Genomic DNA, 12,865 nt, shown 5'->3' with positions numbered 1-12,865 from the left:
CAGTTTCAGTGCTTTTAATGTGGGTGTGTTACTACTTCTGCACATAGAATTACAGAATTAGCCATAAAGTGCCATATAGCCTACCTGTACACACGTCCCATTAATGATGCCACATTCTGCACATAGCTTTTTGGGCTATTATTATTATTATTATTATTATTATTATTAGTAGTAGTAGTAGTAGTAGTAGTAGTATTATTATTATTATTATTATTATTATTATTACAATTATTATTATTATTATTATTTTAATGGGCTAGTAGCTACCTAGTAGTAGCAGTAACATTGTCATCCTACTGTAACTAATTCAATAATAGCTTTATAAGTTAGTAACAGACAGTTTTATAAGATATGCCATTCTTTTTTACATTTTATAAATAGGCTATACGGTATACCGCTACCTTATTTGTGCAGTCAGGTGCCGTAGCCCGTACAGTGCACGTGCAGCCAGGTACCGTAGCTATACTAGCCTACGTGGAGCTTTAACATGTAGTAATAAGGACCATCAAAATGTGAGCAAATTTGTTTTTGAATGAATAAATTAGTAAAAGTAAAACAATAGCATTTATTCTGTAAAGATTGGGGATGTGCGGGTTGTCTCTGCTCAGCCCTTAATTCACGCCCCCGCAAGTTTGGGAAGTCTCTCTCTCTCTCTCTCTCTCTCTCTCTCTCTCTCTCAGCAGCTTGAGCAACTCACTGCTGGCATGCATGCCTTCATTCCCTTCGACGACGCACGTCTACACACATTGGGGATTATTAATGCACGGTCTACACAGGATGGGAGTTCGCTATAAGTTCACAACATGGTCCAGAAGAAGATGAAGAAGAAGAAGATGATCTAGACGGAGGAATGAATGCTCCATGCATGCAGTCAACTATAGAGGAACCCCCACCCACCCACCCAGACAGACAGACAGACAGACAGACAGACAGACAGAGACAGGGCCGGGGACTGGACAATGCGTCTGTGAGTGTAACGGCAATTAAGCAGTCTGGCTGACCCGCACCCGGTCTGGGACTGGGAATGATGATGATGTTCTGAAAAGAAGAAGAGGACCACCGCATTTCTGCAGCCTATACTTTCCCCCGAAGAAAAAAAGAAGAGAGCTATAGGAGACCTCTCTAGGTCAGCTAAATGCGTGTGACCGTGGACCCATCACCACCGCCTAGAACAATGAATAATAGTGGTTCTAGCAGCAACTTTCTGCTAGTTCCCATCCCGGAGTATCCCGCCGTGGACTCTATGGTCGTTCCCAACAAGAATGTCAAGATCGTGGTTCTGGGAGCGAGTAACGTCGGGAAAACAGGTAGCCTACCCGAAGTTCCCGAACTCTAATTATAGACGTTGATTTGAGCTGTGAGTTGTGAGAAAGGCCTATATAAAAAATAAAATAATGAGTATAGGAATATAGATGGAACTAGCCTATAGACACGTGATATTTAGACTTTTCAACATGTCTATATAGGCTATTAGATATTTTCTTCCTTTTTATTGCTAGTCATTATTATTTCAAAATGCAAGCTGTTTAAGTTTTTTAACTGATATAGATAGGCGCCGCTTTTTACGCACAACCTTAGTTTTTGAGAGTTAGTGATTTGAAACGACAGGGGGCGACACATCTTTTTTTAAATTAATACTACGTCAATAAAACACTTAATGGTTAAAGATAACAGCCTAACAAAGGACTTAATTTCACTTTGATTGTCACTTCGCAATGAACGTCAACTCAACAGAATCGCACCTTTAGGCACTGGTAAACTCACTGAGTGGTGACTGCAGTCTGAGCATGTTACTCATTCAGGCCTATCTTGTCTCTTTTCAAGCTCTGATTGTCAGGTTTCTAACCAAGAGGTTTATTGGGGATTATGAGGCGAATACTGGTGAGTTTCCACCTATATGGTGTCTGTCTGTCTGTCTGTCTGTCTGTCTGTCTCACTCACTAACATTTTGTCCACTTTCCTCTCCCCAAACACAATAGCCCATTGCCATCCATTGATTGTAATTGATTGATAAATTAATCCTTTGACTCATTCATGAATCATAAACCCATCCAAGCCATTCAGTCATTTAATCTTCATTCATACATTAAATCCATTTAGTCATTCATTCAACCCATGATTCATTTTATTTGTGTGTTCACTTATTCATCCATCCTTTAACCTCGATAATAGTCCCCCTAAATGGGGGGGCTGTACAAGGCCCCCTACTTTCCCCCTCTAGTAGTCTAGTCTACACTAAATATATTCACTGAAAATTGCCGATGTAACAAGCCAGTCAAGTCATTCATTCACTCAGTCACTCACTCACTCACTCACTCATTCAGAATTCATTCATTCTGTTGCCTGTCCCTCTCCTTAGGTGCCCTGTACTCCAGGAAGATCAATCTGGATGGAGAACAGGTCTCCTTACAGGTCCAAGACACACCCTGTGTCTCTCTGCAGGTAATTGTTGAATAGAGAGACACAGAGAGATGGGGGCAAAAAAAGGACCGGCTCCTAAAGCCAAAAACTGAGTAGGCCTATGGTGTGTCGTTCCAGGACGATGCATTTGAAAGGGGCTAGTCTCGCGTTGCCAGACTGTTGCCTCTCGCAACGTTCAAATGCTTCCGTCATGGGGCAGCGGTGGCCGAACGGTTTGCGGAGCGGTCTTGTTATCGGAAGGTCGCCAGTTCGTATCCCCGGACTGGCACGTTAAAATTACCACCGCTGAAGTGCCCTTGAGCAAGGCATTGAACTCCTACCATGAAATGTTCTATGAGCAGGGTCTGGCTGTAAACAAGTTCGTCGAGCTTAGTCCATTCACCCTGGGTAAACAAAGAACTTTGCTTTGCTTTGCTTCATACACAGTCTGGAGCAACGGAAGCTCTATCATGAGTAAGCGATAAAGCAGAAGTGAATCCTCCATCCCACTTCCGTTTCGTCTTTACAGTCGTGCAAATGTATCATAATATAAATAGTAATCATCTAAGCATATAGCTTGCTGCTTAGCAGAAATGAAAAAAAAATGTAAAGATACAATATTTACAATATATTTTCGTAAACGGAAATGGCAGCTTCATTACTCGGATTTCGGGAGGTGTAGTGTCAGACTCTATATAGCATTCGGAGATTGTGGAATAGTTTAGTCTGGCTACGCGAGACTAGAAAGGAGCCAATAAGAGAGGGATAGGGGGAGGGAGAGAGAGAGAGAGAGAGAGAGAGAGAGAGAGAGAGAGATAATCATATATGACTCTCTCTCATTTCTCTCGCTCTAATATATATATATACATTTCGTTATAGATGAGGAGAGACAGACAAATTGTCACATTTGTCTGTCCCCACCCCCCGACAGAGGCGATATGTATATATATATATATATACATATACTGTAAAGTATAAGTATAGAGCATGGGACAGAAAGACATGACCAACTGTTAGATATTGATGTATTAGAGCGGGATAGAGAGGCATACAGTCTCCTTATAGAATGTTTTCCCCAAAGAGCCCCAAAATTAGACGCGACAGTGACACACTCGTTTGATGTTTTTGGCTTTGGGGCTTTTATTCAATATACCGTATCTCTCCACAGCCAAACTATTCTCGTAAAGCTTTCCCATAGCTGCTCTTTCTTAACTGTTTATGTAATTGCAGGAATGTGTTTGATGATGAGAGCGAGCGGTAGTGACGTACAGACCACGAGCATAATGAGAGCAACGTGCTGGCCAGAACACCCCTCTTTATCTCTTCCTGGTCTGTTTACATTAGCAGAGATTTGACTCACTCATTACCAAAAAAAAAACAACAGCGCTGGGCTGGGCAGGGGAGCCGGACCAAACAACCTCTCCGCAGATGATAATGACTGTGACAAAACCCGGCCGTGACTGGAACTGAATGCCATTTACAATTTGGGCATTTTCTTTTAGCTCGACGCACTCATCCAATGTGTTCAGAATGAGCAGATTAAGGCATGTAGTCAACAACAAACAAGGTAAATAGTCGTAAGAGTAGCGTGCAAAGAGAAACATGTAGTAAAATAGTCATAAAAGTAGCGTGCAAAGAGAAATGTAGTACGTCAAAGAAACTTCTAGGATACCAGGTAAATATTGGACCAAGCATCTGTCCAAACAGCATGCTGTCTAAATAACATTCTTAACATTTGTGGTCAAGAAAAAAACAAATTTACAGAACAAAAACAAGGAAGTAGCCTTGGGAACCAACCGTTCCTGATGTGGCCCATGCATGGGTCATCGCTAGCCCAAACATTTAGACTCTCGTAGAGGTTTTTTTCGATTCTGACGAATCTCTCAACGAGAGTCTAAAAGACTTGGTCCCCTTTAAGAGGGCTCGTGTTTACGTTTGTGCCTCAAAATCACTCTTACCTTGTACAAATGCAAAATCTAAAATCTAATCCAGATTGCCCCACATGTCCGGCGGGTGTTCGGAAAACAATTACTTCCGTAGCGACCGTAGTTTTCAATAAAAAAAATATTTTAATCCACTCCGTCCATACTCCTCCATTGTAAATGCGCAACAGAACATTGGCCGCGCCCCTAGTGGCCAGGGTTCTGTTGCGCATTTACAATGGAGAGAAAACCAAGATGGCCGCCAGATTCCGAGACAGAGTATGGACCTTAGTATGGACCTCTACGAGTCTAAATGTTTGGGCTAGGTCATCGCCATGCATGCTGGCTCGTGGTGGACATTTTTGTCAAAAGTAAATTTTTGCCACAGATATACAAAATGAGCAGACAATAATAAATACTATTGAAAGCAGGAAATGCCAGCACTCAATGAATGTCCTTTTCACATGTTTTTATTACCTCGTCAGAGGTAATAAAAACATGTGAAATTGAGTATCTTTGAGCCGTGCACCAAGAATTTACCGTGCTAATTTGAAGTGACTTTGTTTCTCTCAATAATACGTATACTATCCCTGAATGACCAGAACGGGTCTTTCACTCGGAGAGTGCTCAAACGGCACTAGTTATAGGGTTCCTTGAAAATAAAAAAGTTTGAGAACCACTAGTAGTAGTACTAGTGGACTCATAATGTGCCAGCATAGTGCCGTAGTGAATCAGCGTCATTGGTATTCTGAAGAAACCCTGGAGACTGAGTCTTATGATCAAATTAAGAACATTATAATGTTATGTAAAAAATATATATATATATATATATATATATACAAAAAAAAAATAGAATTCATCGGACATGGCCAAGTCTGGTCACGGACACATTTGTCCGTGTGCGGACATATTCATGACTCCTGGGCCCATTGTTCAGTAGCCTATCATTTCTGTAATGTGCTGTGAGGCAGCTTGGTGTACAAGTACTTCCCCTGGACATGATGTACAAGTACACCCCCTGGACATGATGTACAAGTAAGTACACCCCCTGGACATGACGCAGGGACATACATACCCCAATCCAACCCTTGATGTTCAGTGCCAGGCAGGAAAGCATTGGGTACCATTTTATATGATTCAGCTGGGGATTGAACCCCCGACCTCCCCTCCCAGTCTCAGGGACGGCCCGACACTCTAACCACAAGGCCACTGAGCTGGGATGTGAATAAGTAACCAACATATAGTAGTCTAAACTAGCATCCACATAAAGAACATTGGCTGATCTAAGTAAGCTGGAAGGGATGATCATGTCCTGAAGGTATGGCCGTGCTATGCTTTTAATAGATCATTTAGTAAAACTACAGTCGCCGGCATGTATGTACTGTATGAGTCAAGTGCCTCTCTCTCTCTCTCTCTCTCTCTCTCTCTCTCTCTCTCTCTCTCTCTCTCTCTCTCTCTCTCTCTCTCTCTCTCTCTCTCTCTCTCTCTCTCTCTCTCTCTCTCTCTCTCTCTCTCTCTCTCTCTCCTCCCTCCCCCAGGAAGATGCAGATGATCTGTATTGCCAGGAACAGATCAACAGGTAACATTTATTTATCAATTCACGTGTGCTTGCTTTCTTTCTTTCTTTCTGCTTGTTCTCATGTCCACACAGCTATGTCTCACACACTCGCGAGGGATCATTAATTGCAATAACCTCTTTATTGTAGTAGGTAGATTTATTAACCCACAACTCTGCATATTAAATTGTATTCTATTTAGTATTTACTTGCATAATGTGAACTTTTGTGTTGTCATAATTATGCATTTATCTTGCAAACTTCACCTCTGTAATTTAATTAGTTCATGAATCCGTCAGCCACTGTTATCCAACTCTTTAGTTTAGATTTAGACTAATTCTTCAGACACCTAGAATAGGGACACAAAGGACCGTCACAATTGATATGCATAAATTATGCATCCAAGGTCCATTCCTGTTATTAAAGCTGTGCTGCTGTGACACTCGACAGCATCGATCGGCAGGTTCGACGGTTATAGTGAGGTGCGAAAACTGCGAATGGCTGTGTGGGCTTGCGTGCATCTTCAAAACTACCAGGGCAGTGTCCTGGACAGCCTGTGGATCGGTTTTGATATCAATAATCTCCGTCCTTTTTATCAATCTCCGTCCTGAGCGCTGGACGTTACTAATTGATTGAACTGATAACATCGTCCTTGCTGCTCAGAGTGTTAACTGCATGGCAGGTCCATCTACTGGGCAGACGGATATGTGCTGGTCTGGTCTCCTCTATAACGATGGGTGTTGTTTTAACTGGCAGGTCCATCTACTGGGCAGACGGATATGTGCTGGTCTGGTCTCCTCTATAACGATGGGTGTTGTTTTAACTGGCAGGTCCATCTACTGGGCAGACGGATATGTGCTGGTCTTCTCCATAACGGACCACAGCAGCTACCAGACCATACAGCCGCTGTACCAGCACGTCAGGCGCATACACCCCTCCGGAAACATCCCTGTCATTCTGGTGAGAGGCGTTAGGGCAGGCGTGGGCAACTTTGACGATGGAGAGGGCCACTATATTTCCACACTCACTCCAGAGGGCCACATTGCATATTACTGTCGTAGCAAAAATCAGCTATTTCTGCTATATTTGAATTGAAATCATCATAATGTTTTTGCTTTTTTGAATTGGAGTCCAGAAACATTAAGCTACTAATAGGCCTACTACTAAGCTAATTTAGACTGAAGTAATTAAAGGGCGTCATGTTTGAATGTTTGGAATTGTAACTGAAATCATAATAATATATCAGTATTCTGTATACCAGTATATAACCTTAAGTGAAGGTGGGGGCCGCATGTGGCCACCGGGCCGCCAGTTGCCCATGTGTGTGTTAGGGGGATGTTTGTTTGATATGTTAGTGGTTCCTCCAACCTCTTCATTTCAAGGACCCCCATGGTTATGGTATGCACTATGCAATATGCATTATGGGACCGCAAACCCCCGTAACTCTGAGAATGTGCAAACGGAACCCAAAATGATAACTCTGTGAACCAAATTTGGTTCCCACTTCCAAGAGTTACAGACAGGTCTGTAACCTGCGGTGGCAGAGTCCATTTTGGTTTCTAAATATCAATAAGTTAGCTCGGGACCCCCTGGAATGCCCTCAAGGACCCCTGGGGGTCCCCGGACAACACCTTGAGAACCACTGTGTTATAAACATGTGTACATGTCTTTTACAGTATATGTTCATGAAGTTGGAATTATTTTATATAATGTTTTGTCCATCCATCCATCCATCCATCCATTTCTTAATTTGCTTATTCATTTATTTATACATGGCTTTATCGATTTCCCATTAATTCGTAAATGTATTCAGTACATCTGTTTATATCTTCACTCATTCAATTGTCATTTCTTTCATTAATTAATTAAATATAATGTAAAGTCCATGAGAAACATAACATCATAACCTCATGCGCAAGATACTCGTGCAAGCCCACATCTCTGGCAGTGGTCTGTGTAGTCCTCCATGCCTTAATTAGACCAGACCTAATCTGATGTATAATCTGATGTAATCTGATCTAACGTGACGTGTAATCTCCCCAGGTTGGCAACAAGAGTGACCTGCTGCGTGCCCGGCAGGTGCCCACGGACGAAGGGGAGACACTGGCTGCCTCGCTAGGTGGGTCTAATACCACCCACTGTTCTTGCCATTAAAGGAGAAATCCACACCAAAACACATGAATCAGCCTATAATCCTGTCCCAACATGCATGTTGGCCTTGAATTCTTGCATGCGTGGCTAGCGTCCACGTGAAAATGGCCAATATCCAATATATAATATCCAATAAGAAACATGCGCAGTTGAGACCAGGAAGTTGTACATGCACAAATTTGGGCATGTACAACTTCCTGGTCTCAACTGCGCATGTTTCTTTCCTTCCATGGAGCAACATGGCGTCCACTGTACGGTCTTCGCTTCTCGTCCTCTTTAGATAGTCCTTGCTTCCAGGTCGCTTCCCTACTTCCTTCACAGGTGTTACCGATGATACTAATTAAGGGTCTGTTCCATTTAGTGTGCAGTGGATCTCAAACCTTTTCATTTCAAGGAACCCCATAACTTTGAGAGTGTACAAATGGTTCCATTTGTACCCTCTCAGAGTAACACCCATACAGGGACATTTGGAACTCACTTAAGGACACATTGAGACACACTGGTGTAGCAGAGTGTTTCCAGTGAGCCAACATGTACAATAGCAGCACCCTGACTCTGTTTGACCAGAATGGAACAGAGCCTTCAATATATAGTATATTCATCGGTAACACCTGTGAAGGAAGTAGGGGAAGTAGCCCAAGTTCTTTCCAAAATGGCGTGTGTGCATATAGCCTATTGAGTCTCCGCTAGTCATCAAATTATTGGCAAATGTATCCATGAATTCAAGACTTCATGGGGCATGTATAATTAATGGAAAATAATTATTTATTCAGCATGTTGCGAGACATGGCCAAAGCATTTCCCGGGCTCCCCAGCGCAAAAACTTTGAGAACCCTTAGCTGCTCTAAGCTCTATAGCTACAACAGATCAGGTCCCTAAATCCCAGTGTTTTGTCCCACAATGCTGTTCAGGAGGTGTTTACTTCGAGGCGTCGGCCAGAGAGAACCACGACGGCGTTCATGCTGCCTTCCTCCATCTGTGTCAAGAGGTAGGAGGACCGTCAATCACCCCTCAACTAAACTATACAGTATATCTGCCAGACATAGCCCAACCCCTTGCATCCAGTAGCCAAACCCAGTAGTCACTTTGAGTGGCACCGCACGCGGAAGCCACATTCTGACAGAAATAGCAGACTGCCTTTCTGACAGAAATACCATCTGATGAATGCATTTCTGATATGCAGTGTGATAAATATTGATGTATGTCGGACATTACTAACCATACCCCGCCCGCCCTAACCATAACCTAACCCTAACCTCACAGGGAAGCCACGGGTGAGTCTTAACTGGCCACGTATGTCTAAAACATCACTTTAGTGGCAAAAACGTTTTCTTTTGCGGTTGGCACAAAAATAGTGGCGCAAACAGGATTCAATACCAGGAGGTGTGGGTTGGGTGTCTAATGTTTAGCGAGGCACACCACTGCATGATGCTGAGATGGGGCATAGCGATGTATGTCGGACATTACTAACCATACTCCACCCCTGGGGTATATTTTTTGTTTTATATCAGTAAAAGAGCCCTAAAGACGTGTATACACGTTCAAGGCCTCCTGCGGTTTTAGTAGAAAAGACACGTCCTGAGCAAAAACTTGTGTTAAATGTCCCATTTTGTTTCCCACCCACGCAGGTGAGCCGTGCGCTGGGAGGAGGGAACGGGGAGAAGAGGCGAGCGGGTCTCCACCTGGCCAGGCCCAAGTCTCCGAACATGCAGGAGCTGAAGAGACGATTCCGACAGGTCCTCTCGTCCAAGGTCAAGTCGTCCACCACCCTCTGATGACCTCCGTTCGTCGCCTTTCCCAGAGAGAGTGAGACAGAGACAGGACAACGGTCGGTTCGGTTCGACCCTGCCTGCACTGGAGAACGAGAAGACAAAGGATCAGCGTATACGCACGCGGTGCCTCTTTGTTGTACCTCCATGACAAATGGTTCTCCAAGTGGGGGTCCAGCAGGGAACCGCGGTTCCAAATGGACCCTTACAGGTCTGTAACTATGAGAGTGTACAAATGGAACCAAATACTCCATAACCAACTCTGAGTTATGGGGCGTCCTTGAATAAAAAAAACCATTTGAGAACCACTGCTCTATATGAGTAAGACTGACATGGGATCAATTATAAACCCCACTGGAGTGGGACATTCATGGAATCATTACAATCTTTGATCACTATCAGAGAGAAGGGGAGATCAACAGTAATTGTGTTCCTGTGTATATATATATATATTATATATATATATATATATTATATATCTCAGTGGATAATGCAGTTCAGTATGAGTTTCACTCCCCCTGAGAACATCCATACCACACCAGACTCTAATGTCTCATGGTACTTTCAATTCACAATGCTTTATTTTATTTATTATAATTGTTTTTTGCACGTTTGGATCCCGGAGAGACATCAAATTAATCATTTTGGGGGGAGTCTGGAGCTGAAGAGGTTTGGGAAGCCCTGCGTCGTTACAGGACAAGGGGACCAGAGAAGTTCTGTGACCACTTCAGGGTTCAGGACGGTATGGAGACTCTGGGTTTGCATGTTCTCCCAGTGTCCCCAACGTGTTCCTTCCACACGCTATGCGTCCAACTGGGGAACACCCCCCCCCCCCCCCCCCCTGTCAGGTGAAAAGAATCGGCTTGGGACTCCTCATGCATAGTAGGAAGCATGAGGTCAGTCCGTTGCTCTTGCTCTTGCCACGTTGGCAGATGGAGTGTAGTGACCAGGATTACATTCGATAATTTTTTTTTTTATATAAAAATCGTGGGATGAAAAATTAAAGAAGAAAAAAAATGCTTGTCTGAACTTAGTTGCAGCATTATTCACATGCTACTATTATGTTTTTTTTCCTTTCTTTAAAAAAAGCAAATGCCCTATTTCATCATACAACGGTGCCGCACAAAAGCATTGCATGGATTTTATAAATAATAAACTTTATTTGTATAGCACCTTTCATGACATGAAATGCAGCTCAAAGTGCTTTACAGAGCAATGGAGGAAAAAAAAGAAAAGCAAGGCATAAACATAAAAAAAAAACAAGAGCAGTAATGCAATACAGTGAGGACATGAATAACAAAAAAATTAAAAGATCAATTAAAAGCAAGAGTGTAGAAGTGAGTCTTGAGCTGCGCTTTAAAACTGTCTACAGAGGCTGCCTGTCGAAGGTACAGTGGGAGTTTGTTCCACGTCGTCGGCCCGTAGAAACAAAACGCTGCTTCCCTGTATTTTTTTGTTGCCATTTTTTTAGGCAAAGCGAGCAGGCCCGCAGTGGAAGACCTTAGGGGGCGGTTTGGGACATATTTAGGCAGGCAGTCATGTAGGTAGGAAGGTGCGAGACCATTGAGAGCTTTATAAACAAGTAAAAGAATAGTAGTAATAATAATAGTCCTGTTGGTCGTAAAAACCTCATAAATCCAAAACCGTTACATTTCAGGATTAACCACACAGTCAAGATGACATGATAAGGGTACAGGAGGCCATCAGCGGCAAAACATAATAAACTGCAAGTTGTAAAAAAACCAAATAAACAAAGTGACAGACTGACTGACATTTAAACAGCTTCACACGCAGGCGCTGTTTAGTGTATACTCCGTTACAATTTTAAATATCCACGCTAGTTTGTGTATGTATTCTACAAATGTCTTCTAAATCACGACAGTTTTCTGAAAAACCTATGTTTCTATGTCAGTGGTGCTCAACCTTTTTCATGTCAAGGACCTCCAGACCTCCAGGTCCAGACCCCTTTTACTTAAGTAAGACATGAGAGTACTTTTTCCAACACCGGACAGTTGAAATCTTCATTTCACGCACGCACGCACGCACATGTGTGTGTATGTGTGTGCATGCATATGTACATGCATGCGTGCATGTGCGTGCGCATGCATGCATGCGTGTTTTAAATACACTGACGCTGTTCTCATGACCTTTCACCTCGTTTAGTGCTACGTCTTCTGTTTAACACACACCAGAGTGCTCTCACGCACGCACACACCAGAGCGCTCTCACACACGCACGCACACACCAGAGCGCTCTCACGCACGCACACACCAGAGGTTAGGAAGTGAACCGTTCTCCCAGATGGTCTCGCACACACACGCACGCACGCACACCCTACTGTAGCCCACTGGTTCTCAGACTTGTTCATTTCAAGGGCACCCCGTTTGATACGCCTTATATCCCACGGACCGGAACTCTGACACGCCCAGAACTCTGACAGTGTACAGATGGAAACCAAATGGACCCGGGAACATTTGGTTCCATCTGTACACTGTCAGAATTATAAAGACAATTTGATCATTTTGTATTTGCACACTCTCAGAGTTACTAGCCCTAGAACATCATTAAACCCGGGTATATTTTACCCAATAAAAAATATTCCATAAAAATCAAAATATATTGAAGTACAGCAATACATGGCAACTTGAGGTACGAAAGAAATATATAGATATCATGAGGGGGTCCCTATCATAGGTGGCCAAAATCGGTGAAAAACATGGGTATTATTTAAAAGAATATTCTGTTCCACCCATCCCTGGGACATGTGAGAATGGTCCGGTAAAAAATAATACAAAAACAAGCCCATTGTGGGTGTATGGGATTTTTCTAAATAAACACGGGTGAAATATACCGTAGAAAAACCAGGGATGCATGTGGGCAGGGAAACAAACCTACTTTCTATGAGCATCATGAAGGTACTGAAAGACCCACCCACCTCAGACATCAGCAACATTATGAAAATTACTCAAATATAATTGTCCGGGTGACTTAACAGAATTCAGCACCACTTCCTTAAACATGTAATGGTTAGACTTTTTTTAGTTAGACTAAATCTACAGTGAATTGG

At 42.9% G+C, this 12,865-nt stretch overlaps 1 protein-coding gene across 2 annotated transcripts; it reads left to right on the top strand.

Moving 5' to 3' along the window:
- Nucleotides 1-943: 943 nt before the first annotated feature.
- rasl11a (RAS-like, family 11, member A) lies at nt 944-10,737 on the top strand. 2 transcript variants are annotated; one of them, XM_079491802.1, is made up of 8 exons: nt 944-1,307; nt 1,825-1,881; nt 2,360-2,442; nt 5,861-5,901; nt 6,709-6,838; nt 7,922-7,997; nt 8,941-9,017; nt 9,658-10,737. In XM_079491802.1, exons 1-8 carry the CDS (start codon nt 1,136-1,138, stop codon nt 9,802-9,804), a joined length of 783 nt encoding a protein of 260 aa, XP_079347928.1. In that variant the 5' UTR covers nt 944-1,135; the 3' UTR covers nt 9,805-10,737. The 2 variants fall into 2 exon arrangements, with proteins under 2 accessions (XP_079347928.1, XP_079347927.1); XM_079491801.1 differs by having other exon boundaries at nt 8,916-9,017.
- Nucleotides 10,738-12,865: the final 2,128 nt, after the last annotated feature.

The sequence above is a fragment of the Electrona antarctica genome (assembly GCF_951216825.1).
Source record: "Electrona antarctica genome assembly, chromosome: 21".
Taxonomy (NCBI): Eukaryota; Metazoa; Chordata; class Actinopteri; order Myctophiformes; family Myctophidae; genus Electrona; species Electrona antarctica.
This window is presented reverse-complemented; position numbering and strand designations above follow the sequence as displayed.